Here is a 27,873-nt window from a genome sequence, read left to right on the forward strand (position 1 = left end):
TAAAGCAGGGTGAACAGACTGGAGTTCCCAAGGTCCAGGCAACAGGGTACACTCTTTTGGGTTTAAGGAGATGGAGTCACAAATGCAAATAGCTAGGGCTGAGGCTGAAAAGTAGAGGCCATAATCGTGGAGGGGTGTTATCCAATGCACAGTAAAGGCTGTCAAGCAAGCAAGGATCACGATCAGATGGATAATTTAGAAAGAACCTGTCTGGTTACCGCATGAATAGTCCTGGCAGGTGTCACTGGGATCCAGACAGAGGCAGGAATGGCTTGGACCAGGGCAGGTCTTGGCAACTAGACCCTGGTGTAATATTTGAAAGGCCGCGGGTAAGAGTACCAAAGAAAGCTCAAATTAAGCTAATAAACGGTCAAATACCATATTCTCTATCCTCCTACCTCGATAAATACATTTTCAGAAGGATCTGGAAGGAAGGCGGAGAGCCGGGGCGGAGTCCACCGGATTTCGGCGGGGTTTTTCTGGAACCCACAGGGCAGAAGAGCGCGGCGGCGGCCCAGATGCAGAGGACCACAGCGACACCTGGCTCCGCTCCGAGCTGAGTCCCCTGGCCTCCCGGCCCCCGCGGAGAGGCGGGCACGTGGACCTGCGGGGGCGTGGCGGGGTCGAAGGGCACGCGGCGTCGGTGTCATGGCGGCCTCCGTGCTGCGCTCAGCCTGCGGCCCGCTGCGGCTCGGCGTTCCCGGCCTGTGTCGCCGCCGACCGCCCCGCAGCCTGTGGGCGCGAGCTCGGCGGCTCCCGGGGCTCGTGGGGTCCTCGCGGAGCGTGGCCGCGGCCAGCGGAGCGGGCGCCTTGGGCTCCGACCGCTACTGCATGGAGCTGCTGCGGTGAGCGAGCCCGGCTTGCCCCGGCTGGCGGTCGGGGGTCTGCCCGAGGGGGCCCGGGCGGGCGCGGCGGGACTCGGGGCTGGCCCGGGCGAGCGGACCCCATTGCCTTCCTGCGCTCGGGTTGGCGGGGAGTGAGGTCACGGAAACTTTCACGGCGGTCACAGAATTGTGGCAAAACTCCTTCGTCTGTCACCTTGACTGAAACTTAATTTTTACCTAAACGTACTGCATGCACACCTTCTTAAAAATTTGACAGACGACTTGTAGCTAAGTGAGCTCTTACGTGTCAGGTACTATGCAGAGTTCAAGTGATTTACTTATCTTCGTTACAAATTTTTTTTTTCTTCGTTACAAATTATTGAGGCAAAAATGTAGACCTTATCATTGAGGGTTTTGAGGATTAAAGCATTTAGAACAGGGCACAAAGCAAGGGCCCAGTGAGTACAATATAGGCCATTATTATCATATGTAATGGATGAGGATATGAAGGTTTCGAGAGATTAGGGAATTTGCCTGAGATTCAGTAGAATAGTCTCATCAAGTCAGGGCCTGGTGACAATTTTGTTCACCCTGATAACACCGGAATGGCTTGGCACATGGAATCAGGTCACCAGGTGACCCAGGGGATCTGGGCAGGCTCCTGCCTTGGAATTGAGCCTGACTGCAAAGACCAGTGGCTTAGGACCTGCTGCCCTTCTGCTGCCTTTAATTTAAAACAGTGGTGAATAGGGCACCTGGGTGGCTCAGTGGGTTAAAGCCTCTGCCTTTGGCTCAGGTCATGATCCCAAGGTCCTCGGATTGAGCCCTGCATCAGGCTCTCTGCTCAGTGGGGAGCCTGCTTCTTCCTCTCTCTGCCTGCCTCTCTGCCTACTTGTGCTCTGTCAAATAAATAAATAAAAATCTTCTAAAAAATCTTAAAAAAAAACCCAAAGCAATTAAAAAAAAAAAACAGTGGTGAAATGCTCAATGTACGTGGTCTTAACTTCTGAGAAGTGCTAGAATAATTAAGCTACCTTGGATTTGACTAGGCTAATAAATCCAATGTTTTTGAATTTCATTTTAGCAAAAGGTTGCATAACACAACAGAATTCCCATGCATTTCAGAATTTTGTTTTTAATCACTTTTAAAAATAATGTTCCTGTCCCACTCTATTTATTACTTATAACTGAAACAACGTAACAGTTGTGGAAATCAGAGCAATAAGAACTTGTAAAAGCTAAAACTGCCAAAAAGTTGTATTCATTTTTATATATTTAATCATTTTTTCATGATAAAAAGACACAAGTTGCCAAAATGTTTACCACCCATATCCACTTGTCCAGTGCAATTTTTTTTAAAAGATTTTATTTATTCATTTGACAGACAGAGATCACAAGTAGGCAGAGAGGCTGGCAGAGAGAGAGGAAAGGATGCGGGGCTTGATCCCAGGACCCTGGGATCATGACCTGAGCCAAAGGCAGAGGCTTTAATCCACTGAGCCACCCAGGCGCCCCGTCCAGTGCAATTTTTGACACTTGTAGTATCCTAACTTCCCTATCCGGAGGTGAATACTCACTCTTCCTAACTTCTTTTTTCTTTTTAAGATTTTATTTTCTTTGAGAGAGAGAGAGAGAGTGAACGAGAGAAAAGAGCATGAGGGGGTGAGGAGCAGAGGGAGAGGGAGAAGCAGACTCCCTGCTGAGCAGGGAGCCTGATGTGGGGCTTGGTCCCAGGACTCCAGAATCATGACCTGAGCGGAAGGCAGACACTTAAACGACTGAGCCACCCAGGCACCTTCACTCTTCCTAATTTCTTATGTATTATTACATATAAGTAATAGTACAATCACTATATTACATATAATATATATCACTACATATATGTAGTAATATATCACATAAATATTATTATACATGTAGTCATATATTACATATACTACATACATATACTACATGTATGTGGTAATATGTATGTAATATGACTACATGTATGTGGTATATCTATTTCTACATATATAGTATGTGTGTGTATATATACACACACACTGTGTATATACAGTAGTGTGTGCTTATATATATGTATATATAGTGATCATACTTTTCTTCCAGTAATAGTCTATGGTTATCACATGACAGTTTTCTCAAATGTATATTTACAAATGGGCAGATACTTAATCTGTCCATATAGGTATTTGAGTGGGATGGACACCTTTGACTCTAGTGATTTACTAAAAAGCTTGGATTTTACAGGCAGACCTCGTCTGAGTTTATTAATCCTAGGTCCATCATTTGAGAAAGTTACTCACATTAAGATTCAGCTATTTCCTCATTTGTAAATTTCTACTACTTTATAGCCTGGTTATGAGGGTTAAATGCAATGATGTACAAAAAATGCTGGCACATAACATAAGCACAATAGTAGTTTTAAAATAAAAACAAAAACTTGAAAGATTACAATTTCTAGCTTCTGACTGACCATTAATGTTTGCAGGATTTGACCTCTGAAATGATCTGGGTAGGGTTGTTAGGGGCATGTATGTTATGTAAGGCCTCCAAATACTGAAAAAGATACCAGGCCAGAAGTTCAGGTTAGCCAGCCAGAGCTCTGCTAGGAGGCTAGGTTCTTGGGAATATCTCAAACCTAATTTACATAGGTTTCTTGGGGGTATCATTTTGAGGAACCCCAAGGCTGCCTCAGGCCTTGGGATTAGTGCTATAAGGAGGTAAGGAGGTGTTAGTGGTGATGTCTGAAGGTGTACTGTTCATTCTCCTGCAGCCTCACTGGGGAACCACCTTTTTGTGACTTGATGGCACAGGTCTATAGAACTAGAACTAGCACAGCAGTCCTAACACCAGATATGCTTATCTTTCATATGTCTGCGTCTCTCTATCAGACCTGAAAGTCTGTACCCATCTTCAGTGTCTAACACAGTGCTGTCTCATAGTGGGCACTGGATAAATGTTACAATGAATGAATGAAAATGAAAGGTTCTTGGCCCCGTTGCTGTATAAAACCATCATAGTATGGAATTTCTCACTATCTGGAATAGTTCTCCAATAACTGGACCTTATTTGGCTACTTAAGATACCCTTGTCTGCCAATAATCAGAATTTATAACAGTGATCCTGAGTGATGAAGAAATGATTAAATATTCAGTGTACCTTGCTCAGTATAAAGAAGTAGGTAATATTGTTTAGAAAAATTTCCACCACCACCCCCCCCCCCAAAAAAGGAAAGAGAAAGAAAGAAAAAAAGAAACCTTACAGGGAAATCCTTCTCTGCGTAGAATATCTTATTTCCCAAAGGTTGTTACCATACTAGTATGTCTTCATTTTTCATTTTGCTATAAGAAGCCTGAAGAACTTCACATATTATTTTTAGGAGATATGAAACAGGTCGGTTATCAAGCCTCATTTTGCAAATTAAGAAATAGATATGGCAGTTATCATTTCTGTCAACTACTTGAATGGAAATAAAAGATTGTGGTCTTGATTCCAAGTCACTATTTTCTCACTGTTTCATATTAACATCCTACTGTTTTAAACAATTTTGAAGTTCAGAGACTTTTTATGTTAAAATTAAATTTTTAAAATATATCTGTATGTATGTAAAAATATAAATTATAGAGCTGTTTTGCCCACACTGTCCATTTTACAGCTGTAGCCACTTATGGTGAAATTTTTTTAGTAGAGCTATTTTGTGATAGCACCATTACTGGTCATTATTGCTTCCTTTTGTCTATGTGGAAGTTGGAGGAAATTGTGAAGGTTGTGGCTAGAAGAGGTTTAACTTCTCTGTTAGGCAGACAACAAAATGTGAACCAGTTGAGGAGCCCCTGGGTGATTCAGTCAGTTGAGTGTCCAACTCCTGATTTCAGCTCAGGTGGTGACCTCAGGGTGGTGAAATCAAGTCCCATGTTGGGCTCTGCACTGAGCATGTTGCCAGTCTGGGATTCTCTCTCTCTCCCTCTGCCCCTCCCTCCTGCTCACATTCTTCTTCTCTGTCTCAAAAAAGAAAATTAAATTGAGAAAAAAGTGAACCATTGAAATGTGGTAGTAGTGTGAATTTCAGTACCTAAACTCCATAGAAGGAGGTTGGACCCCCTTTATTTAGATTACTGTTTTATAGGAAATAATGTTATAATAAAGTTCCAATATATTATAGTGAAGTAGCCTTGTTGATAGGCAGTCATCCTATGATGTATATAATAAGGATACTATTAATTTTTTTAAAGATTTTATTTATCTATTTGTCAGAGAGAGCGAGCACAGGCAGAGAGAGTGGCAGGCAGAGGCAGAGGGAGAAGCAGGCTCCCCGCCGAGCAAGGAGCCCAATGTGGGACTCGATCCCAGGACGCTGGGATCATGACCTGAGCCGAAGGCAGCCGCCCAGCCAACTGAGCCACCCAGGCGTCCCAGTAAGGATATTATTTTAAACTTTATATCTTGAAGTAATTTCAAATTGATATAGAAATTACAGAGATAGTACACAGAGTTCCAATATACTCTTCATCCAAATTCCCTCATTGTTAACATTCTGATCCCTTTGAGAAAAAGATGTAGACATGATGCCCCATTACCTCCCCTTAATATGTTGGTGTGTATTTTTTTTAAAGATTTATTTATTTATTTATTTTAGAGTGAGCAAGCTAGAGAGAGAGAGTGTGTGTGAGTGGGAGAGAGGCAGCGGGAGAGGGAGAGAGAGATTCTCAAGCAGTCTTCTACCAGGTGCAGAGCCTGACATCAGGCTTGATCCCATAATCCCAAGATCATGATCTGAGCCAAAAGCAAGAGTTGGTCACTCAACCGACTGAGCCACCCAGGTGCCCCTTGGTGGCTATTTTTTAATATGCACAAGGGTCCTCTTTCACATAACTATAGTACAACCATCAAAATCAGGACATTAAAATCAATCCAGTATTACCACTGGATCTACAGACTCCATTCAAATTTTACTGGTTTTTAGTTATGACTTTCATACATCCAGGATCATATGCTACATTTAGTTGTCAGATCTCTTCAGTCTTCTCCAGCCTTGAACAATTTCTCAGTCTTTCCTTATCTTTCATGACCTTGACAGTTTTTTTAAGAGAACAGGCCAGTTACTATGTAGAATTTTTCTCAGTTGGGTTTATTTAATGTTTCCTTGTGATTTATACATTTTTGGCAGGAATATCACAGAAGCGACGCTGTGTTTTTCTCAGTCACATTTCAGGAAGTACATAATGTTGAGTATCCTATTTCTGTGGTGCAAGCCTTTTATTACTTGGTTGAAAAGATATCTTTTGGGTTTCTCCCCTATAAATTTAGTTCATAAGAATGTTAATTAGTATTTTTTGTATTTTTGTGTATTTTGGAAGAGATACTTCACAGGATATATCAACATTCTGTTTCTGTCAAACTTTCACCCATTTTAACATTTTAAGACATTTATTGATGATTTTTGACTGATTGATAGTTATCAAATGCTTATTTAAAAATTTTTCAGCATGTCTTCTAGATCTATCAGAATTATCAAATAGTACAATTTAAAAAAAAAAGATATTTATTTATTTATTTATTTATCAGAGAGAGAGAGGGGGAGAGAGCGAGCACAGGCAGACAGAATGGCAGGCAGAGGCAGAGGGAGAAGCAGGCTCCCTGCTGAGCAAGGAGCCCCATGTGGGACTCGATCCCAGCACGCTGGGATCATGACCTGAGCCAAAGGCAGCTGCTCAACCAACTGAGCCACCCAGGCGTCCCATCAAATAGTACAATTTGGCATTGTACTATTCTCAAGTTTTTCCTTCTCTTCCTAGTCATCCATTCTTTTATATTGGTATGGGCTTATGGCATTCTGTTGCATTCTGTTACTCTCATTGTTTTTGTTTTTATTTTTTGTTTTTGATTCTCAGATTGTCCCAGGCTTTGTCAGTGAGAATGTCAGTGTCTTTGTCATTTTGAAAAGTCCCTCCACTCTGAATATTTCATTACTTTCTGTCCAAGAAGATGTTTCTGGCTTATCTTGTATTTTCCCTGCCCCCACCCTGGACTTAGTCCCTCCTCCAATGAGCCCTAGTTTCTTCTAGTGAAGAATGATATTTAGAAACCAAAGATCTAGGTGTTAGGTGTGTTCTCTGATACTGGGTGCATGGGGAGTATCATTGCTCCTAGGTTCCGTCAGCAGATGCTGCTGGGAAACCTAAGTGTACACCCAGGCACACAAACCCACATGCTCCATATTACTTTCTGTTTTTATGTCCTATCTGTGTATTAAAAACTGTGAGTTCATACCAATATTTGCTGGTATTACTTTCTTGATTTCTAACTCAGTAGGTCATTTGAATTCTTACTAAAAGTGATTCTGAAACAATAAAAATTATAAATACTATGTAAATCCTAATAAATTAATGGAGATTATTTCTTTTTCACTGTTCTGGCATTGGGGCAATTACTTTTTTTGTAATTTTAAAGAAACAAGTATAAAATATAAGAAATTTCAGGCCTAGTTTGAATTGAAACCTCTTTTTTTTTTTTTTCAGTTACTTCTAGTCAGCATTTTTTGTGTGTACAGTTTAGGAAGTGAAAAGTGACTTGTTTTTTTTCGCCTATTTGTTGTAGGAAACGAGATTATGAAGGCTACTTATGCTCCTTGCTGCTCCCTGCAAAATCCAGAAGCTCTGCTTTTGCACTGAGGGCCTTCAATGTGGAACTGGCTCAGGCTGGTATTAAAATACCTTAAACAATTATTTGCAAAAATGGTGATATAATGTGTTTAATGCTGAACCATAAAGAAATACAGTTATATGTTAGATTTGCATAAGGTCTCTGCTGGTGATTTCTTTGTCCCACTATTTAGGTTTACCAATTCAATTCCAAACATAAACTAGCTAACAGACTTAATGTTTATCATGATATCAGGGTTGTAGGATTGAGCCCCTGGGTAGGGTGCCTTGCTGAGTGTGGAGCTGCTTAAGATTCTCTCTCCCCCCGCTCCGCCCCTTCCCCACTTGCATGCATGCGCTCTCAAGAAAAAAGAGAGAGAGAGAGAAATTACTTAGTGAGTGAATGAATGAGTTTATCTAAATGTACATATAATAAAATTAACTTTTTGTGGTATACAGTTCTATAGGTTTTCAGACATGCATAGAGTCATGCATTCACCACCATAGTCATGAAAAAAGAACAGTCAACCCCCCAAAATTCCCTCATGTGCCCCTTTGCAGTCAGCTGCTTCCCTCTCCCATAGTCTTTTGCATACCCTTCTCGTTCCATTATAAGAGCTCTGAGCATGCAGAGCATGAGATAAACTACACTTTTTTAAGCCACAATTTCTCTGTTTGTAAATGGGTATGTTTGTGCGGGTTTGTGGTGAGGACTTGATCACATAATCTCTGGGACAACATCTAGCAAAGGGCTGGCACTCCTGGACATTTGATACATGTTACTTCCTTCCCTGCTTTAATCTAGAAAGCCCCCGGTTCTGTTTCCTAGGTTTATTGCCAGACTTGGAAATAATTTTACCATCACTAATCCAATGAAGATTGTTTTTCTTCTCTTCCACTTATTTTAAAACACTTTTCTATTATGGAAAGCTTTGAACATATGTAGAATTAGGGAGAGTAGTATAATAAACTCCTATCAACCCATCACCCAGCTCCACCAGGTACTAATTTATGGCTAATCTTGATTTTTCATCTCTATCTGCACCTATTCCCTCCTCACCTCTGTTTTTTTGAAATAAGTCTCAGATAAATTTTTTTTGTAAATATTACAGTACGTATCTCCAGATGATAACTCATTAAAAAGTAACTATAACACCATTGTCATACATTAAAAATTTAAGAATTCCTTAATATCATTAAACATCCAGTGTTCAGATTTTTCCCAGTTGTTTCTTTCTCTTCAAATCAGGATTCAGATAAACTCCACATACAGCAACTGGTTCCTCTATCAAATTTCTTTTAATCTTAATGTTTCCCCCCGAATATGTTTTTTTCTTGCAATTTCTTTCTTTCTTTCTTTCTTTTTTTTTTAAGATTTTATTTATTTGACAGATAGAGATCACAAGTAGGCAGAAAGACAGCAGAGAGAGAGGAGGAAGCAGGTTCCCCGTTGAGCAGAGAGCCCGATGTGGGGCTCCATCCCAGGACCCTGGGATCATGACCTGAGCCAAAGGCAGAGGCTTTAGCCCATTGAGCCACCCAGGCGCCCCTGCAATTTATTTCTAGAACAATATTTCCCATTTTGGAATGCAAACCTTGAAAATAATTGGAAGTAATTTGCAGGTTTTACTTAGGAAACTCTTAATGACAACAATTTTTTTTTTTAAAGATTTTATTTATTTATTTGACAGAGAGAGATCACAGCAGACAGAGAGGCAGGCAGAGAGAGATGGGGAAGCAGGCTCCCGGCTGAGCAGAGAGCCCGATGCGGGGCTCGATCCCAAGACCCTGAGATCATGATCTGAGCCGAAGGCAGAGGCTTTAACCCACTGAGCCACCCAGGTGCCCCTAATGACAACAATTTAATTTATATATAGTTTCAAGGAAAAATTAAATGTATAGAATTAAACTTGGTTTTTGGCTGAATTCTGTGATTATGCAGTCACAGATACTGATTTTGAGTCTGTGAAGAGTGCCTTTACTAAGGTATTTGACCTCTGTTTACAGGTTAAGGACTCTGTCTCTGAGAAAACAATTGGATTGATGAGAATGGAGTTTTGGAAAAAAACAGTGGACGACATATACCATGACAACCCACCCCAGCAGCCTGTGGCCCTCGAGCTATGGAAGGTAAAAAACAAAAACAAAATGCTACTTTTAATTCTTAAGTGTTATTTGAGCAAAAAAAAAAAAATTTTTTTTTAAGCACACCTTTTGATGCATACAATTCAGCTAGTGGTGATAGGGAATCTATCCTGAAAATAATCTTAGGCTCATGTAATGTTCAGAGTTCTGCTAGTTTTGACAGAGGAATTTAAAATCATCTGCTAATAGTTTGCACAGATCTTCAGTGAATTTCTTTATTGAAGGAGAAAGGAGGAATCTGGTCTCTTGTGTTATCAATTATATATTTATTTTCCACATATTCGCTGTAGAAATTAAACCCCGCAGATTTTGAAGCAGTGGCAGGTTAATAGTTCTGTCTGCCCAGCAGCTCCCTTTTCTAGTGCTCCAGTCCATACTGTGGGCTGTTGAAAAACACACACTGATCTTTGGCGAAGGGAGACTTGCCCTCACCATTGTCTCCACCCAAATATAAAACTGCCTTGTTGAGTCTGATAGAGTTGCATATTCACTGATGAATCTGAAGTATTAGAGAATGGAAACCTATGGGCTAGAGAATTCTTTGGAGAGTTAGATGTATCTAGTGAATAGTTTCACATGGATCCTTCATTCAGGAGCAGCCCTGCAGAGTCTGGAAATACGCTACACCATGACTGAAGGAAGGGAATTAGGTGTCTTTTGTCACTGCTCTGTGTTCCCACTGTAGTGTCATGAGTAGGGAAAGATAGGTTCTGTGACGGAACCACTGAATAGACCTGACAGGGGTGCACCTCTTCTCAGGTCTGCGCACCAGCAGAGGCAGGCCCCGTTCCTGGGCCCCCGACTGACTTCACAGAGCCTCAGTAAGGATGGAAAGCCAGGCCCCCTGAACCGGGGACTGAGAAGAAAGAGTGGATGGGAAGCTGTGAGTATTAGATTAGTTGTTTACCTCTGTTCATCTCACTTTAAGAACCTCCACTTTGGTGCCTCCATTTAAAGAAAAGTTTCTCGAAAGCCCAGAAAAACGATGATTTTACACGCAAACGTCACTGCAGTGGGGGTTCCTGCTAAGACTTACATCGAAGGTCCTGGCCTTTGCCTGGAATTATCGTGGAAGACCAGAGCTTCCCTCAACACAAATTGATCTTGTTCTTGGCCTCTCTTAAAAAAACCCCAGAAGACGTATCTGAATTGTAGAATGTTTACACACGTACCAATTTGTCCAGTTTTAACAGCTGCTTAATTTTGGATGATTGCTGTTGGCCACCTTTCTGATATGATCAGTATTGAGGTTAATGTGAATATTTGAAAGAAGCAGGGAGTGTACAGAGCGGTTGTCCCCATTCATGTCCTCTCCCCCTCCCCATCTTGCTGGAGCATATGCTTATGGGACCACTGTCCAGTAAAACTTGCCATTGGTTCTTTGGAGAGGGTCAGGTTCTTTTGGAAGATCGGATAGGGAAAGAGTGACAGTGTGTTGTTCAGAGAGCACTTTTCTGCCACAGTGATTCATTGGTGCTTTAAGGGTACAAAATAGTTGCATAGCTGTAATTCCATATGTGCTTCATATGGACTCTTTCATTTCTCTGTGTATTAATGTTAGTTGCAGTTTGAATTTATAGCCAAAGTTGTTATTCTATTTGGCTTCTGTTTCCAAAATTGTTGATACTTTATTCAGCAGATTTTCTGCTTCATATTGAATACCTGTTTTTTACCTTGCTCTCTGATTTCCTCCAAATTAGACAGAAGAATTCTATTTTGTGGTCAAGGAACTGCAGCCGGTATGGGTTTAGCCTTGAGTAAACAGGAATCTGACTTTCAGAGGTTAAATATTTCTTGAGTACTTTGTGTACCAGGAATGGTGCTTGATGGTGGTTGCACAGATCAGACATGCCTCACTCCACTTAGACACGTAAAAAATAAAGCAGTATTAGGATTCCGTAATGTTTTTGGTTTATGGGTCTTTGGCCATAATACTGCAAAGGTGACATGTTCTTCTCAGGGTGTCATGTCTGGAGGCACACTTTGTCCGTCTGTCCTTTATTGGCATTGTTAATTTTCATCACATGGTCAAGGTGTTGCCTGTTTTTCCCAATCTATAATTATAATTCCTCTTACAGAGTAACTGACTTTAAGACGATGCATGTATCCTGCGCCTCCTCAGTTTCTTCCTAAACTTAGCATTTGTGGATGGTTCTTGCTGATTCAGTCTTGTGACAATTGCAAAATGATAATTTCCAGACTCTAGCATGCTGTCAACATTACTGATTGGCACTTCACATTCTACCATAAGAAAGAGCCCTCAACCTCCTATGTTTGTTTATTCATTTGTTTATTAATTATTTCTACAAACTCATTAATTATTTTTTCCATAGTTTATAATTCATTACTATATTTAATTATTTTGGTGTTCAAGCTGGCCCAGATTTGGACAGTAGAACCCCTTTTAGACTGGCTCCTGTGTCCTTTTGATGTGTACCCCATACTTTGGGGGGCACTTTCTATTTCCAGCACAGTAAAATATTCTGGGATCACCTTGAATCTCCCTTGCCCCAACTCTGGAATCACACATTTCTCCAAAGCCTCGTTTCCTTTGGGACGGATGGGCCTGGAGACCATGATCTAAGCACTAGATGTGCTTTTTCCTACTGAGTGTCTTTGTTTGCTAAGATAAAACTGTGCCCTGTGGATTATTTTCTTTAGACCTTTAGTTATACTTTCCATATTTGGAGAAGTGGTTATTTTCACTAAGTAGGATTTTCATCCTGTGGAAAATAGTTTACATGAGATAAAGAAGCATAGAAGTTAAGACGCATCATGTAACAGAAGCTCATATTTAATTCATGTTTTGTTTTTGTTTTGAAAGTGCAATTGTTAAATTACTAATAGCATAAGAAAAAAAGTCTAGTGGAAATGTTCTGGATGTATCATCTGTTCTTGGAAATGTTTTGAAATGTTTTCTAGGGACATTTTCTTTTCCCCTGATATTTCTTTAATATGGCTGTTTATCTGGTGATGAGTTATTACAAATGTTTCCTTACCTAGTTTTGTACTTGGTATGTTTATGTATTTATTTGTTTATTTTAAAATAAATTTGTTTATTTATTTATTTTAATAAACATATAATGTATTTTTATCCCCAGGGGTACAGGTCTGTGAATCGCCAGGTTTACACACTTCACAGCACTCACCAAAGCACATACCCTCCCCAGTGTCCATAACCCCACCCCCATCTCCTGATCCCCCTCCCCTCAGCAACCCTCAGTTTGTTTTGTGTGATTAAGAGTGCCTTACGGTTTGTCTCCCTCCCAATCCCATCTTGTTTCATTTATTCTTCTCCTACCCCCTTAACCCCCCCATGTTGCATCTCCACTTCCTCATTGGTATGTTTATTTTATTCAGGTCTGCTGAAGTCATTTCTAGTACTTTCTAAAAATTTACAACACTGTTGTTTTTTTAGGCTGTCAAAAGACATAATCTGACCAAAAGATGGCTTATGAAAATCATTGATGAAAGAGTAAGTTGAAATTGCTCAGGTTGTAAGTGTTTTCTTCCTTTTTAATCTGTAAGCTAATTTGTCAGGGAGGAAATGTTTTAATATGTGTGTTATATTTTGGAGGAAGGCAACTTTTAGAGGACTGTTCCCTTCTGTCCATTCTCCCTCACTGCCTACCATCCATCTCAGCCCCCTGCCTCCGTGTCTTGAGTCAGACAGGCAAACAGAAGCACCAGGCAGAGGCATATGTGTGCACAGCCATGTGCTACTGTTTTGTGGTTTTTAGTTTTTTTTTTTTTTTAATGGAAATGTTCAGACTTATACAAAAGTAGAGAGAAGAATGTAATATACTTTCATGTATCTGTAACCCAGCTTTAGCTAGGAACACATGTCCACTCTTGTTTCATCTATATTCTACCAACTCCTCTCATTAAACTCTAGGGATTATTGTAAAGTAAATCCCGGATAGCATATTAGTTGATCTGCAAATATATATGTATCTTGAAAAGATTTAAAAAATGCTTTTAGGGGCGCCTGGGTGGCTCAGTGGGTTAAGCCTCTGCCTTGGGCTCAGGTTATGATCTCAGGGTCCTGGGATAGAGCCCTACATTGGGCTCTTTGCTCAGCAGGGAGCCTGCTTCCCCCTCCCCCTCTGCCAGCCTCACTGCCTACTTGTGATCTCTCTCTCTCTCTCTCTGTCAAATAAATAAATAAAATCTTTTAAAAAATGCTTTCAGGAAACGTACCGACAATAAATGATCAGACCTTAAAAAATGACAGATAGTTCCTTAATACCATCCAAACTTAAGTAGTCATGCACATACCTTTATGTACACCCAATATTTGGATCTCTGTCCAGATAGTAGAGGAAATAAGGAAAGTCTGATGGTTCTACAGAATGGAGTACTATACTGGATTCTAAGAACTGAGTTCTAGGTCCAATGAAGCATGCAGATTGCTGTCTGTCCTGGGCTAGCTTACGTAATCTTTCTGACACATTGCTGGCTCAGTGTCCTCATCAGCCTGATATTCATCACATACTGTTGACATGAACATATGTTTAGTTTATTTGGATACAACCCATTAATATCCATAGGCTATAGTAATTATATTGTAAGCCAAAGTGGGAGATAATTATTCAGCATTTAAAAAAAAAATTGCTCAGCTGGCCTACAGCATTAATTGGCACTAAAAAGATCTGTTTTTCCCGTGTTTTCTGTTTTGTTTGTTTTTTTAAGATTTATTTATCTTAGAGCACATGCACGAGTGCGTTTGAGGGGGGAACGCAGAGAAAAAGGAAGAGAATCTCAAGCAGATTCCCCACTGAGTGTGGAGTGTGTGTGTTTGGGGTAGGGGGGCTCGATCTCATGACCCTAAGATCATGAGATTATGACCTGAGCCAAAACAGAGTCAGAGGCCTAACCAACTAAGCCACCCAAGCCCCAAAGGTGTTTTCTGTTTTTATGAGGTAAAGACAGAGAATTCAAGACAGAGATAACTTTTTGGTTTAATGGAAAATGACATTTGGCATTTGTAGGGAGGGATGTACAAAAGACTGGAATCAGTCTCCCACATTGATCTTTAGATTCAATACTGTCCCTATAAAAATTCCAGATGCTTTTTGGCAGAAACTGACTAGCTCATCCTGAAATCCATATGGAAATGCAAGAGATCCAGAATCACTAAAACAATCTTGAAAAAGAAGGAAGTTAGCTCCAAAGTTAATAGTCAGATTCTGGGGTAATGGCGTGACATAGACATATAGATCAATGGCATAGAATTGAGAGCCCAGAAATAAACCCATATATTTATAGTTAATTGATTTTTTTCACAGGGGTGTGAAGACAGTCCAATGGGGAAAGAATAACCATTTCAATAAATAATGCCAGGACAACTGGATATCCACATGTAAAAGAATGAATTTGGATGCCTGTTTAACACCATGTACAGAAACTAACTCCAAATAGATGAAACACCTACATGCAAGAGTTGAAACTAAAACACTTAGGAAAAAACATTGGCATAAATCTTTGGGACTTCAGGTTAGGCAGTGATTTCTTCAATACGATACTAAAAGCCTAAGCAATAAAAGAAAAAAAACCGAGGTCATTTGACTTTAACAAAATTAAAAATTTCAAGAAAGTGAAAAGGCAGCCCATGGAATTGGAGAAGGTATTTGCAAGTGATATATTTGATAAGGAACAAGTATCTAGGGTATGTGAAGAACTTTTATAACTCAACAATAAAAAGACCAATAACCCAGTTTAAACTTGGGCAAAGGATCTGAGTAAACATTTCTGAAAGGAAGATGTAAAAATGACTAATAAGTAGCTAAAAGATGTCAGCATCTTTTCATTAGGGAAATGCAAATCAAAACCAGAATAAATGACGCCTTTACACTCATTAGGATGCTGTAATAAAAGAGAGGAACAGTAACGAGTGTTGGTGAGGATGTAGAGAAATTAGAGACCTTCATGCAGTGCTCGTGGGAATGGGAAATGGCGCAACCGCTTTGGAAGAACAGTTTGGCGGTTCTTCAGAAAGTTAGACACAGTTACCATTGACCCAGCAGTTCACTCCTGTCTTTGTACTCAAGAGAAATGAAAACGTGTGTGCGTACAAAACTTGCATGTGAATGTTCATAGCATTATTCATAACAGTCCAAAAGTGGGAAAAAGTCTGTCAATGAATGAATAAAAACATAATGTTTTTATCCATACAATGGAATATTCTTAATAATTTCTTCAGTTAAAAAGAATCAGGTACTGATACATGGCTCCAACACAGATGAACCTTAAATCTACTAACTGAAAGAAGCCAGATTAAAAAAAAAAAAAACTATGTATCACATCCCTGCATTTTTTAAAAGGATTTTATTTATTTATTTGAGAGAGAGAGAGAGACAGTGTGTGTGTACAAGCAGGAGGGACAGGCAGAGGGAGAAGCAGACTCCCACAGAGCGGGGAGCCTTGTGCAGGGCTCCATCCCAGAAACCTGAGATCATGACCTGAGTCGAAGGAGACGCTTAACCAACTGAGCCACCCAGGTGCCCCATGTATCATTGCATTTTTTTAAAATGTCCAGAACAAACAAATCCATGGAGACAGAAAGTAAATGAGTGGTTTGCTGGCGGATGAGGGAACGGGGAAGTGGGAAGTAACTGCTTAATGGATACAGGGTTTCTTTTTGAGGTAGGGAAAACATTCTGGGATTAGATCTCTGTGATAATTGCACAACTTTGTGAAGGTACTAAAAACCACTGAATTGTACATTTGAAAAGGGTATATCTTATGGTATGTGAATTAAGTCTCAACTTTTAAAAAATGTAAAAGATTGGACTAGACATAAGTTTTTCCCCCTGGGATAATTGCTGGTGCCATTTTCTTCTAAAACAAACAAACAAACAAACAAAGAGGGGAGGGTGTATTTCCTTAGCAATAGAGTCTTTGTAAATATTATAAAAGCAGCAGCCAGATGTTCGTGCTCTGAGATTTACATTTTTCTGTTTCTGGAATATAGTGTGATCAGGTAACATAATCATCCCTGTTACTTTATTGAACATGGTTTCTTTGGGGTGGGATCTGGTTATGATCTCCTTTCCTTTTCTAGGCATCTTTTTTATTAATAATATTGACTTGGCAGTTAAAATGTATGGGTTTGAATCCTAACCCCTTCATTTACTAGCTATGTGACCTCGGGCATATTGCATAATATATTTGTGACTCGGTTTCTTTATCTGCAACATGGAAAAAGCATTAATCCCATATCTTTTGGGAGGAGGTTTTTAGGTTTAAGAAGATAATGTCTAAAGTGCTTAATGAGAACTCAGTTAAGTTTGTTTCTCAGTATTCCTTGGGCTTTCAAAGGAATTAAAAATTAAGCTAACCACATGGCTGTGGTGATTAGTGCATTGACATTATTCCCAAGGTATTATTTTGAGGGGTGATTTGTAAGTATTGAATGTGTAGGACTTTAATATTTTAATTTTATTTTAATCTTATTGTTTACTAAATAATATACAATTTTTTTTTTTTAAAGATTTTGTTTATTTATTTGACAGAGAGAAATCACAAGTAGAGGGAGAGGCAGGCAGAGAGAGAGAGGGAAGCAGGCTCCCTGCTGAGCAGAGAGCCCGATGCGGGCCTCGATCCCAGGACCCTGAGATCATGACCTGAGCCGAAGGCAGCGGCTTAACCCACTGAGCCACCCAGGCGCCCAATAATATACAATTTTTAAAGTTCTTTTTTTAGTTCTTTAAGGCAAAAAAATGGTACCTTTTCTTTATAAAATATTGACAGTTTGGGGGCACCTGAGTGACTCAGTTGGTTAAGTGTCTGCCTTCAGCTCAGGTCATGATCCTGAGGTCCTGGGATTGAGCCCACATTGGGCTTCCTGCTCAGCAGGGAGCATGCTTCTCCCTCTCCTTCTGCCTGCCACTCTGCCTACTTATACTCTCTCTCTCTGTCAAATAAATAAATAAAATCTTAAAAAAAATTTTTTTCTAAAAAAAAAAAATACAGTAACACTTCATCAAACTTTATTTCCATTTTGTTTGACTATAGGAAAAAAATTTGGATGACAAAGCATATCGTAATATCCAGGAATTGGAAAATTATGCTGAAAACACACAGAGCGCTCTTCTTTACTTAACACTAGAAATATTGGGTGAGTCTTTTTTCTATTTTTATATTCTCTTTTTCAAAGAAAATACACTTCAGACTTGACTTTCATAATTTGGCAGTCTGGTCAGTGTAACACCGAAGTTTTTCTTTGTACCACCGATAAATGAACAGTTTTTTCTTTATTCTTTTATTCCCCGAAGAGGGGGAATATGTAGCTTTCTTTGGAGTACAGACTAATCAAAATATTCAGGCTCTCATAAAAGTACTTTAGCTACCTCATGGGAATGCTGTAATTAATACTCTGGTAATTGCAGATGATTTTCCTTTTTTAAGCGTCCCCTACAATTTGAAAGGCCTGGGGCCCGACTCTTCCTTCCCTGTGGATAATACTTCCCCACGTTTAAAAAAAAAAAAAAAAAGAGTAGAAAATATAAAACCGCATTTCTCAAAGTTTTTATGAGATTTTTCTTTTTCTTTTCTCTTAAAAATAAAAAAAACGAATTTAGATACTTCTCATCTGACTTTAAGTTGGTGAAGTCTTCTTGTAATGAGGAAATTATTTTGACCAAAGACAATAGCCTCTCTTTTGAAGGAGGTCGTATATCTTTCTGTCACCCTAAAGGAATAACACAAGTCCGTATTGAGATTCCCAGGCCTCTTCGGCCTGTACACCCAGGGACATGTTTGCCAACACAAAGAAAGGAGGGAGCAAAGAGCAGAATGTTTGTCAAGCGTGTACTTAAAATGAGGTCATATGGAAATGGCATTGAAAAGAAGAAATGGAAGACTTGTAATGTTTTTCCAAGACAGCTGATTAAAATTCCAAATGTGTTCTCGGTGTGCTGTAGTCCAACGAAGACTCTTTTATTTAAAAGTTGAGATTCGGAAACCTGTTCAGTGGTAAACAGTCCGCTTGTTTTCATGCCCAATTTTGCTCAAATAAGTACTGTTTTTCAGATATAAAACATAGGATCAACACCTGCTTTTCCATGTGTAAGTGGTTTCTCCAAGCTGCTTCTATTGCATTGTTGTGCATTTAAGGAGTAAAAAGCAGCCCTGTCGCTCAATTTCTGAACTTGTAGGTGTAAAGGACATTCATGCAGACCATGCCGCGAGTCACATTGGAAAAGCCCAGGGCATTGTGACTTGCTTAAGAGCAACGCCCTATCATGGAAGCAGAAGAAGGGTGTTCCTTCCCATGGATATTTGTATGCTGGTAAGACCGTTACTTGTTTCCTCTCATGATTTACCTCGGGAACTTGGGGAGGGCCATGGCCTCTTGGTTCTTTGCTTCATCTATTCAAGTAACCTCTTTGAAACGAATGCTGATTGCTTTTTGGATCTGGTTAGCAAGTCAGGATTTTATCAATCAGGCAGTTCGGTCCACGATGGATTCATGTGTTTGTTTTCTTGCTTGTGTAATTTTGTTCTACCTGCAACAGTGGTGAACTAACATCTTGTTGCATATTCTTCCTAGGAGTGTGTGTGTGTATGTGTGTCTGTATGCACACACATGTGCATATACATGTATTTTCAAAACAGAATAGGCATTATACTGAACACACTCTCTACCACCTGTTTTTCTTGAACTAAGTTAAAGTGTGCCTTTAGATTCCCAATGTGATACGTACTTTCCCACCCAGCATGGTGTTTCCCAAGAGGATTTTCTACGGAAGAACCAAGATAAAAATGTGAGAGATGTGATCTATGACATTGCCAGTCAGGCACACTTGCACCTGAAGCATGTAAGTAGCCTCTCGGCCAAACCATGTAAGAGATGACCATGTCTAGACATGGCCGTTCTTACGGACTGGTTGTTGTCCCCAGCCTTTATTCTGTTTCTCACTGAAATCCCAGTAGATTTATCTCAGGGCCTGTTGTGAACTTGCTCTTGCTTTTTACGGTCCCCCTTTCTCCCTCTCAGTGGCTGAACCCCTCCTTCCTCGCTGAGCTCCTGTCTGCTCTGTGCACCCGCCAGCTCTCGCTCCAGGGGACAGGGTGTGTGTCTCTGCCTTGCCAGGGCTGATGGCTCCTTTCCTGGGAGCTCATGTCCTCAGCATCCGCAGCTGGCCTGATAATTTGCCCCCTTTCTGGGCAGCCTGTGGACCCTTCCATGGCATTTCCCCCTCCCAGTGAAACTTTTGTGAGTAAGTGGTTCACATTCATGGTTCCCTCAAGGCCAGCATCACCGTGGCACTGTTCACCGTGCCATCATTCACCCCTCCTGCCCACTCCAGTAGTAAGCCCTGCTGAATAATCCTCTTGCCACATTTAATGGGCACTGAAAATTCTCATTCATGTTAACTCTTTCTACTTTTGGCACCACACACATTTTTTTCTCCTTGAAACTTTCTGCTATCTTTTCCCCTTGGTTCTCTGACTTGGCTCCTAAACTGGTTCCTGATTTCTCCTGCATACCACTTTCGGTGTTTCCTAAAGGTTCGTTCTTCATGTTTTCTCACATGGTGATTTGTCTTCTGTTGACTCCCCTGCCCCTCCTTTTTTTTTTTTTTTTTTTTAAGATTTTATCTTTAAGTTATCTCTGCACCCAATGTGGGGATTGAATTCACAACCCCGAGATCGAGACTCTCACGTTCCACAGACTGAGCCAGCCAGCAGCCCCCTGCCTTCTTGAAACCGTGTCCTTCATTCCAGCAATGCTATTCCTTCCTGATTCTCCTGAAACTATTCCTTTATTTTAGTGGCTCCTGAAAACTTGGTTGAAATTTCTATTTCCTTGATTCTCATGATGCTATTTCTTCCTGGTTCTTCCTGTGAACCACCTCCCACCTCTGCTTTTTTTTTTTTTTGAGCTTCAGTAGATCCTAAATACTCGTCATTTACCTGTAAATCTCAGGGCCTTTGTTCTTGTTGTTTATCTGCCTGGAAGATGTTCTCCACCCTTCAACTCCTTCACCCCCCCAACCCCATAGTCAGTATTAAATATGACCTTATCAGAAAGATCTTTCCTGGCCACCATATCTAAAATAACATCCTCCCATTCCATCACCCTCAGTCCCTTTACCTGGCTTAGCACTTTTCACTGCCTGACATACTAAACGTTTCTTTAATGCCTTCCCACCTCATAGAATGTAAGTGACTTTGTTTAGTTCTAAGCTTATTGCTTCATCTAAAGTGCCTGGTACATTATAGGCACTCAGTAAATATTTGTGAAATAGTAAATAGGTGATCAGATTGTAAGCTTTCTGAAGGCAGATAGTCCATCTTAATCTTTTTATTTTTTTTTTAATTTTTTTTTATTATTTTTTATTATTTTTAAAAATATTTTATTTATTTATTTGACAGAGAGAGACCACAAGTAGGCAGAGAGGCAGGCAGAGAGAGAGAGGAGGAAGCAGGCTCCCTGCTGAGCAGAGAGCCCGATGCGGGACTTGATCCCAGGACCCTGAGATCATGACCTGAGCCGAAGGCAGCGGCTTAACCCACTGAGCCACCCAGGCGCCCCATCTTAATCTTTTTAAAAAAAATTTCCTGAAGCACAATTATCTGCCATGACAGAGATATAAATAAAATACATGGAACTTTAGATGAGAAATTACTTAAAATTAGCAGAGTTTTAGGTAAGATCTGAGAACACAACAGAATCATAAAAGCAGGAAAGCCCTGTGTTGGAACCTGAATAGTCCCAGTTGATGGACACTTAAGGTACCCGAAAAATAACAGATTCCCAGGCCGCACACCCTGGAGATACAGTAAATCTGGGATGGGGCCAGGAATTAAAATTTCCAAATGATTTTAAACAGCCACGTTTGAAAACTACTAGTTTGCAGGTTACGTGAACTAGGACCCTGGAAAACAGGTTTGGAAGGTCGGCTGAAGAAAGAGTATGGAGTTTGGGAGGCTTTTGATAGGCACTGGAGGATGGGAGACAGGACGGCAGACTCTGGAACGGGAACTTTCAGTCCTAGCCCTGCAATTTACTAATCACGTGATCTTAACCCCTGTGCCTCAGTTGCCTCCTCTGGGTAGAAGGTCATATCAGTACCTAACTCAAAGGGCTGTGATTTGGATAAATAGAGTTAGCATGTATAAAGACTTTATAACTGTGCCTGGCATATCATAAGTGACGTGTTTCCTCATTGTCACCATCAAGTAGAGCAGGGACAATAGTGCTGGACATGAGAGAACCTGGCCAGCAGTGTTTGAGACGAATCTGAGAAGTGGGAGATCAGTTAGGAGGCTTATTGAGGACAGAGAGAAAGAGGATCTGACTTAGAGATGGTAGATGTGTATACCGATTTATACACACACAGCAGAGGTGGAATCAATTATACTTGATGACAGACTGGGTTGTGGCAGGATCGGAGAGAGGGAAGACTGCGGAATTCAAGTTTAGGTAGTGATGGTGCCATTCAGAGGCTACCGTGACACTGGTGCTGATAAGTAGCCTCTGGACCAGCTGTTGGTCATCACTGAATTTAAGGGGATTCAAGAATATTCAGGGAGAGGGGCTATTGAAGACTGCTGGATTGTGACTTTGAAGGGAGGCCAGAGCTAGAAATAGAGATTTGGAAGTCATCCACATAGAAAGCCTATGGTTAACGCTCTAAGTGTGGATGGTATTGTCCCAGGAGAATGTACATCTAGACATGAGGACCAGGTGCAGACCCCGAGGCCCACCTCTGCCTCTCAGGTCGAAGGAGTAAGGGCCATTTATTTGGAAGGAGAAGGAACTAGTGATCAAAGAAGTAGGTGCACTAAGAATCAATCTCTTGGAATATCAGATAAAGGACTAGTGTCCAAAATCTATAAAGAACTTAGCAAACTCAACACACAAAGAACAAATAATCCAATCAAGAAATGGGCAGAGGACATGAACAGACATTTCTGCAAAGAAGACATCCAGATGGCCAACAGACACATGAAAAAGTGCTCCATATCACTTGGCATCAGGGAAATACAAATCAAAACCACAATGAGATATCACCTCACACCAGTCAGAATGGCTAAAATCAACAAGTCAGGAAATGACAGATCCTGGTGAGGATGCGGAGAAAGGGGAACCCTCCTACACTGTTGGTGGGAATGCAAGCTGGTGCAACCACTCTGGAAAACAGCATGGAGGTTCCTCAAAATGCTGAAAATAGAACTGCCCTATGACCCAGCAATTGCACTACTGGGTATTTACCCTAAAGATACAAACGTAGTGATCCAAAGGGGCATGTGCACCCAAATGTTTATAGCAGCAATGTCCACAATAGCTAAACTATGGAAAGAACCTAGATGTCCATCAACAGATGAATGGATCAAGAAGATGTGGTATATATACACAATGGAATACTCTGCAGCCATCAAAAGAAATGAAATCTTGCCATTTGCGACAACATGGATGGAACTAGAGCGTATCATGCTTAGTGAAATAAGTCAGGCAGAGAAAGACAACTATCATATGATCTCCCTGATATGAGGAAGTGGTGATGCAACATGGGGGCTTAAGTGGGTAGGAGAAGAATCAATGAAACAAGATGGGATTGGGAGGGAGACAAACCATAAGTGACTCAATCTCACAAAACAAACTGAGGGTTGCTGGGGGGAGGGGGTTTGGGAGAAGGGGGAGGGGTTACGGACATTGGGGAGGGTATGTGCTTTGGTGAGTGCTGTGAAGTGTGTAAACCTGGCGATTCACAGACCTGTACCCCTGGGGATAAAAATATATGTTTATAAAAAATAAATAATTAAAAAAAATGATATTGGGAAAACTGAAAAAAAAAAAAAAAAAGAATCAATCTCTTGGAAACCGAGGGAGGAGAAAATTCTAAGAAAGGGGAGTATTAAAATTTTGCGTGCCGTAGAGAGGTTGAAAAGATGGGTATGGTGCTTTAAGTAAATTGTGAATGATCTTGAAAAGAGCCATTTTAATAGACAGGTGAGGGTAAAACCAGAATGCGGGGGTCAAGACGTCAGGGAGTAGAGGTGATGTCTGACAATATAAACGAAGACCTGTAGACAGGAGCGGGCTTGGTGAGCGCAGGATGATGGGCTCAGCGTTAGTGGGTCACGGCTTCGTAGTCAGGGGTCCTGGTGAGCCATGTGGGATAGGTGAGGTCGGAGCCAAGTGTGGAGGCCTCGGAACTCCGAAATGAAGACATAAGACTTGGTGTATCAGGGAGTTAAGATAAAGAACGTAAAAATAAAACAGTGACTAAGGAAGTTCATTTGGCAAACTGTATGAACTGATGAGAGGTTGAGAGTGCAGGCAGGAGATTACTTAGGAGGCTCTTAAATTCCTGTAACCGGAAGATGCCACGATCTAAGCTAGGGCCGTGCGGGGTCGCCTGGATGCGAGTACTTCTCCCCCCACCCCTCACTAGAGAGCTAGGGGGCCAAAGTGGTAAGATGTTATAAGGCAGCTGGAAAAGGCCAAAGCCAGTCCTCAAGGAAGAATGGGATTCTTATTAAAGTACTTTTTCCCGAGTCCTTTAGGCTTAAGAAATTAATTTTAATTGGCGAGAGAGCTATTTTCTTGCCTTTGAAAGAGGCCGTAGCCATGTTGTTAAACTTCTAGTGTTGCTTTGTGATCACTTTCAGAGGCAGAGTGTTTATTTCCAGAAATACCTACATTTGAAGCCAGTTTCCTTTTGTCCTCCTTTGTAGGCTAGGTCCTTCCACAAAAGTGTTCCTGTGAAAGCATTTCCTGCTTTTCTTCAGACGGTAAGTAGATTCACAGAGAAGGCTGTTTAATTAGTGGAACAGATGTGCATGATCTCTTTTTCTATTTTGTAAGGTTCCCCATGCGGTTCTTTAGCATGGGATCTTTGTTTTGCTTCCCTCCCTTCTGGTGGGTTTTGTTCATTACATCCTGCTTTTGGTGACAGCCATGCCTGTGATTCTGGGGCATGCGAGGGGAGTCACCAGACTGCATAGGTCTATAAGGTGTGTGTGTGTACACACACCATTGTGTGTGTGTGTGTGTGTACACACACCATTAGCCAGACTTTCCTTTGGGTCAAACCCTAGTTTGTGAATGTCCAGTGGAGCTCTGATTTTGAGGTCAGATTTCATCTGTATTTTTTTCCAAGATTTATTTATTTAAGTGTCAGAGAGAGAGGGAGAGAGCATGAACAGGGGGAACAGCAGGCAGAGGGAGAAGCAGGTTCCCCACTGATCAAGGAGCCTGATGTGGGACTCTGTCCCAGGACCCTGCGATCATGACCTGAGCCGAAGGCAGATGATTAACCAACTGAGCCACCCAGGTGTCCCTCATCTGTATTTTAATGGATTTTCTTCTAATTATAAAAACTACATTCTCTGAAGGAGAGAACACTCCCCTGTAATGCCGAGACCCAAACATAACCACTGCTTATTCTAGTCTTTGCTTTTTTTTCCCCAAATATTTTATTTATTTATTTGACAGACAGAGATCACAAGTAGGCAAAGAGGCAGGCAGAGAGAGAGAGGAGGAAGCAGGCTCCCTGCCAAGCAGAGAGCCCGATGTGGGACTCGATCCCAGGACCCTGAGATCATGACCTGAGCCAAAGGCAGAGGCTTAACCCACTGAGCCACCCAGGCGCCCTCTTTGCTTTTTCTTTAATGAATTTTTGTGTATAGTTGAAATCACTCTTTATATGTCATTGTCCTACTTATCAAGCATCTAGCCACATTGTTAAAAATATTTACAAATACACTATTTAATGGCTATATAATATTCTATCATGTGCTGGTACCTCAAGTTCATTAACTGTTCCTTATAATTAGATATTATAAACTATTAAAATGAACGTAGAATTCTTAGAGATGGAAGGTTGATCACAAAATATTAACTATTGGTCACTCAACGTTACAGAATGTTATGAATAACCTGAGCTCTTTTTTCCAAAAAAAAAAAAAAAGAAAAAAGAAAACATGAAAGTACACTAAAATATCTTCAAAGTTTTTTATTTCATTCTCTTTAAAAATTTTTAATATTTGATATCTACAAATGAATGTGGTTTATCTACGTATGTGTGTACATTATAAAGCATAACGCCACAAACACCCATGAGCTCAACACTCAGTCCAGGAGTGAGACGGTCACCATCAAACCACAGTTGTGTTCTTTCCCCCATTTCATCCCCTTGCCTCTGCCTGCCTCTAAACAGCTCTCTGAATTTTGAATTTATTATTCTGTTGCTTTTATTCTGAAAGGATTCTTCCCCGTTTTATATATTCCTAACCAACATGTTGTTTAGTTTTTTGGTTTTGAGCTTTATAAAAATGGGTCATTCCTGTTTCTGTCTAGGTCACACATTTCACCGCGGTGTATTTCATTGTGTGAATAGTGCTTTTTTTTTTTTTTTTTTTGTCAAAGACCTGGATTGCAGATTCTTTGCTACTACGACACAGAGCAGATGTACAGACAGACAGTGCACATGTCTCCTGTTGTACATACCTATAAGTTTAGGGTTTAAAACATAGATGCTAAATTTGTATGTACACCTGTCTGTCTATGTGTCGGAAAAGAGTCGGGGAGAAAATACAATCCCTTTTGTTGTCTTCTGGCTCATCTGTATATTCTCGCGAATCCCCAGCGGGGCTTCTGTGGGATCGCCTAGCTTGTCCTGCTGGGACACTAGGGGGAGCTGTGCACACGGACGGAGAAGGCAGGAGTGGTCTCAGGATTGTGCCGCGCAAAACTAAGTGGCTCTCTCTTCAATCAAGTTATTGCAATAAACTTAAAATGTACAGATTAATAAAAATAACTGAAAACCATAAAATAAAGAGGATGGCCCGTTGCTGCTGTTTTCCATCCTGCTCCCCAACCCTCACGAAAGCTTAATGAAGTTTTGTGTGATGGGGGAAGTATGGGGTTACATGGATAGGGAACCTGTGGTGGTTCTCCCAGGTTGCAGATTGTTTTCTAACAAGAACATAGAGACCCATTAAACTTTTCCACAAAATAATTTTTTTTACAAACAACTTAAGCTTGTCCTCATGGCACAATGCATTTGTGCAGGCAGGGAGGGGGTGGTGGTGGTGGCAGTGGGTAGTGTAAATTATAATAAATTTACATTCTATAAGTTATGACCAGAATTGAGTTGTTATTTCTAGTACTAGCTCTTTGGTCCTGTTTTACTGGTCTAATAGAAACTTCTTAGATGTGTTTTCTCTCTCCCTTTTAAAATTCTCATTTAAATTCTTAGTACATGGAAGACCATCTCAGGGAAACTAAAATAGCCTTAATACTTAGACCTTTTCTTTAATTTCTTTAAAAACGTTAATCATTCTGTGACCTCATGACTATTACTCTCCTTTTCCAGGTTGCCCTGGAGGACTACTTAAAGAAAATTCAGAGGGTGGATTTTGACATATTTCACCCATCTTTACAGCAGAAGAATACGTTACTTCCATTATCATTGTATATTCAGTCATGGAGAAACCGATATTAAAATAATTTTATGGCACTGTTCTTTAGTTTTATTAGTTTTACAGAAGTATACTGGTTTGCAAACAACAGGAGCTGACTGTTTACTTGACGAGAAAGCGGATTTTTAGGTTGGGGGTACGTGGCTCACAGACCGATGAGACGTTGCTGGGGGGCGAGGGCACCTCGATGCTGCTCAGATCCTTCCAGGGGCACCACCTCTGTCCCCAGCAGCCCAGACCCATTGTGCTGCGCGCTCTCTGTCAAGTCGGAGCCCTGGAGGGCCTGTGGTTTTAGCTGTACTGAGCCTGCAGGCTGCCCTTCAGCCACCAGGGGGCAGGAAGCAGGCCCGCCTCCTCCCTTCCTCCCTCGTGGAGGCCGGCGGGGAGCTCAGGTGACCATTGTCTGCCTGTGGAACAGCCACACTCAGCGGGCCAGTCCAGCGAGGAAATACCTTTCCTTCCGGGTCACGGAGAGTGAAGTGAATATTGAGGAATGTCAGTCACTATGTTAATGGCTTCATATCCCAAACATTTCATCTTTACAACTCTGCAAATTTACCCATGATGAGAAAATAATTTCTTAACGTAAGGTAGATGGCTGTCCAAAGCTAGAATTTGACTTTAGGTCTGGCTGACTTGAAAGCTTTTGTTTTGTTAACCCTGCTGCTTTACTGTCCTTCGGCATTATCATGATCGTGACCAAAACGGTATTAACAAAATCTGCACTAATGTAAAGTGTATTACCGAAATTGTATTGAGCATTCACAAAGGGGATACTATGTGGTGCCTGGGTGGCTCAGTCGGTTAAGTGTCTACCTTCG

At 40.9% G+C, this 27,873-nt stretch overlaps 1 protein-coding gene across 4 annotated transcripts; it reads left to right on the forward strand.

Annotated features, from left to right (window-relative positions):
• The first annotated feature begins 603 nt into the window (after positions 1 to 603).
• NDUFAF6 (NADH:ubiquinone oxidoreductase complex assembly factor 6) lies at positions 604 to 27,873 on the forward strand. Of its 4 annotated transcripts, none has more exons than XM_032315463.1 (9): positions 604 to 845; positions 7,425 to 7,524; positions 9,476 to 9,598; positions 13,032 to 13,088; positions 17,630 to 17,732; positions 18,772 to 18,905; positions 19,333 to 19,434; positions 24,305 to 24,361; positions 26,947 to 27,860. In XM_032315463.1, the coding sequence occupies exons 1-9, from the start codon at positions 649 to 651 to the stop codon at positions 27,073 to 27,075; spliced, it is 1,002 nt and encodes a 333-aa protein (XP_032171354.1). In that variant the 5' UTR covers positions 604 to 648; the 3' UTR covers positions 27,076 to 27,860. The 4 variants fall into 4 exon arrangements, with proteins under 4 accessions (XP_032171354.1, XP_032171358.1, XP_032171355.1 ...); XM_032315467.1 differs by having other exon boundaries at positions 734 to 845; positions 7,425 to 7,528; positions 26,947 to 27,870; XM_032315464.1 differs by lacking the exon at positions 604 to 845 and adding an exon at positions 10,373 to 10,496 and having other exon boundaries at positions 7,434 to 7,524; positions 26,947 to 27,873.

This window comes from Mustela erminea, chromosome 16, assembly GCF_009829155.1.
Source record: "Mustela erminea isolate mMusErm1 chromosome 16, mMusErm1.Pri, whole genome shotgun sequence".
NCBI classification, from domain to species: domain Eukaryota; kingdom Metazoa; phylum Chordata; class Mammalia; order Carnivora; family Mustelidae; genus Mustela; species Mustela erminea.

Coding starts and splice junctions, on each gene's coding strand:
- NDUFAF6 (XM_032315463.1), top strand. CDS start 649: ATGGCGGCCTCCGTGCTGCGCTCAGCCTGCGGCCCGCTGCGGCTCGGC. Junction 846..7,424: donor TACTGCATGGAGCTGCTGCG/GTGAGCGAGCCC, acceptor TATTTGTTGTAG/GAAACGAGATTATGAAGGCT. Junction 24,362..26,946: donor TTCCTGCTTTTCTTCAGACG/GTAAGTAGATTC, acceptor CTCCTTTTCCAG/GTTGCCCTGGAGGACTACTT.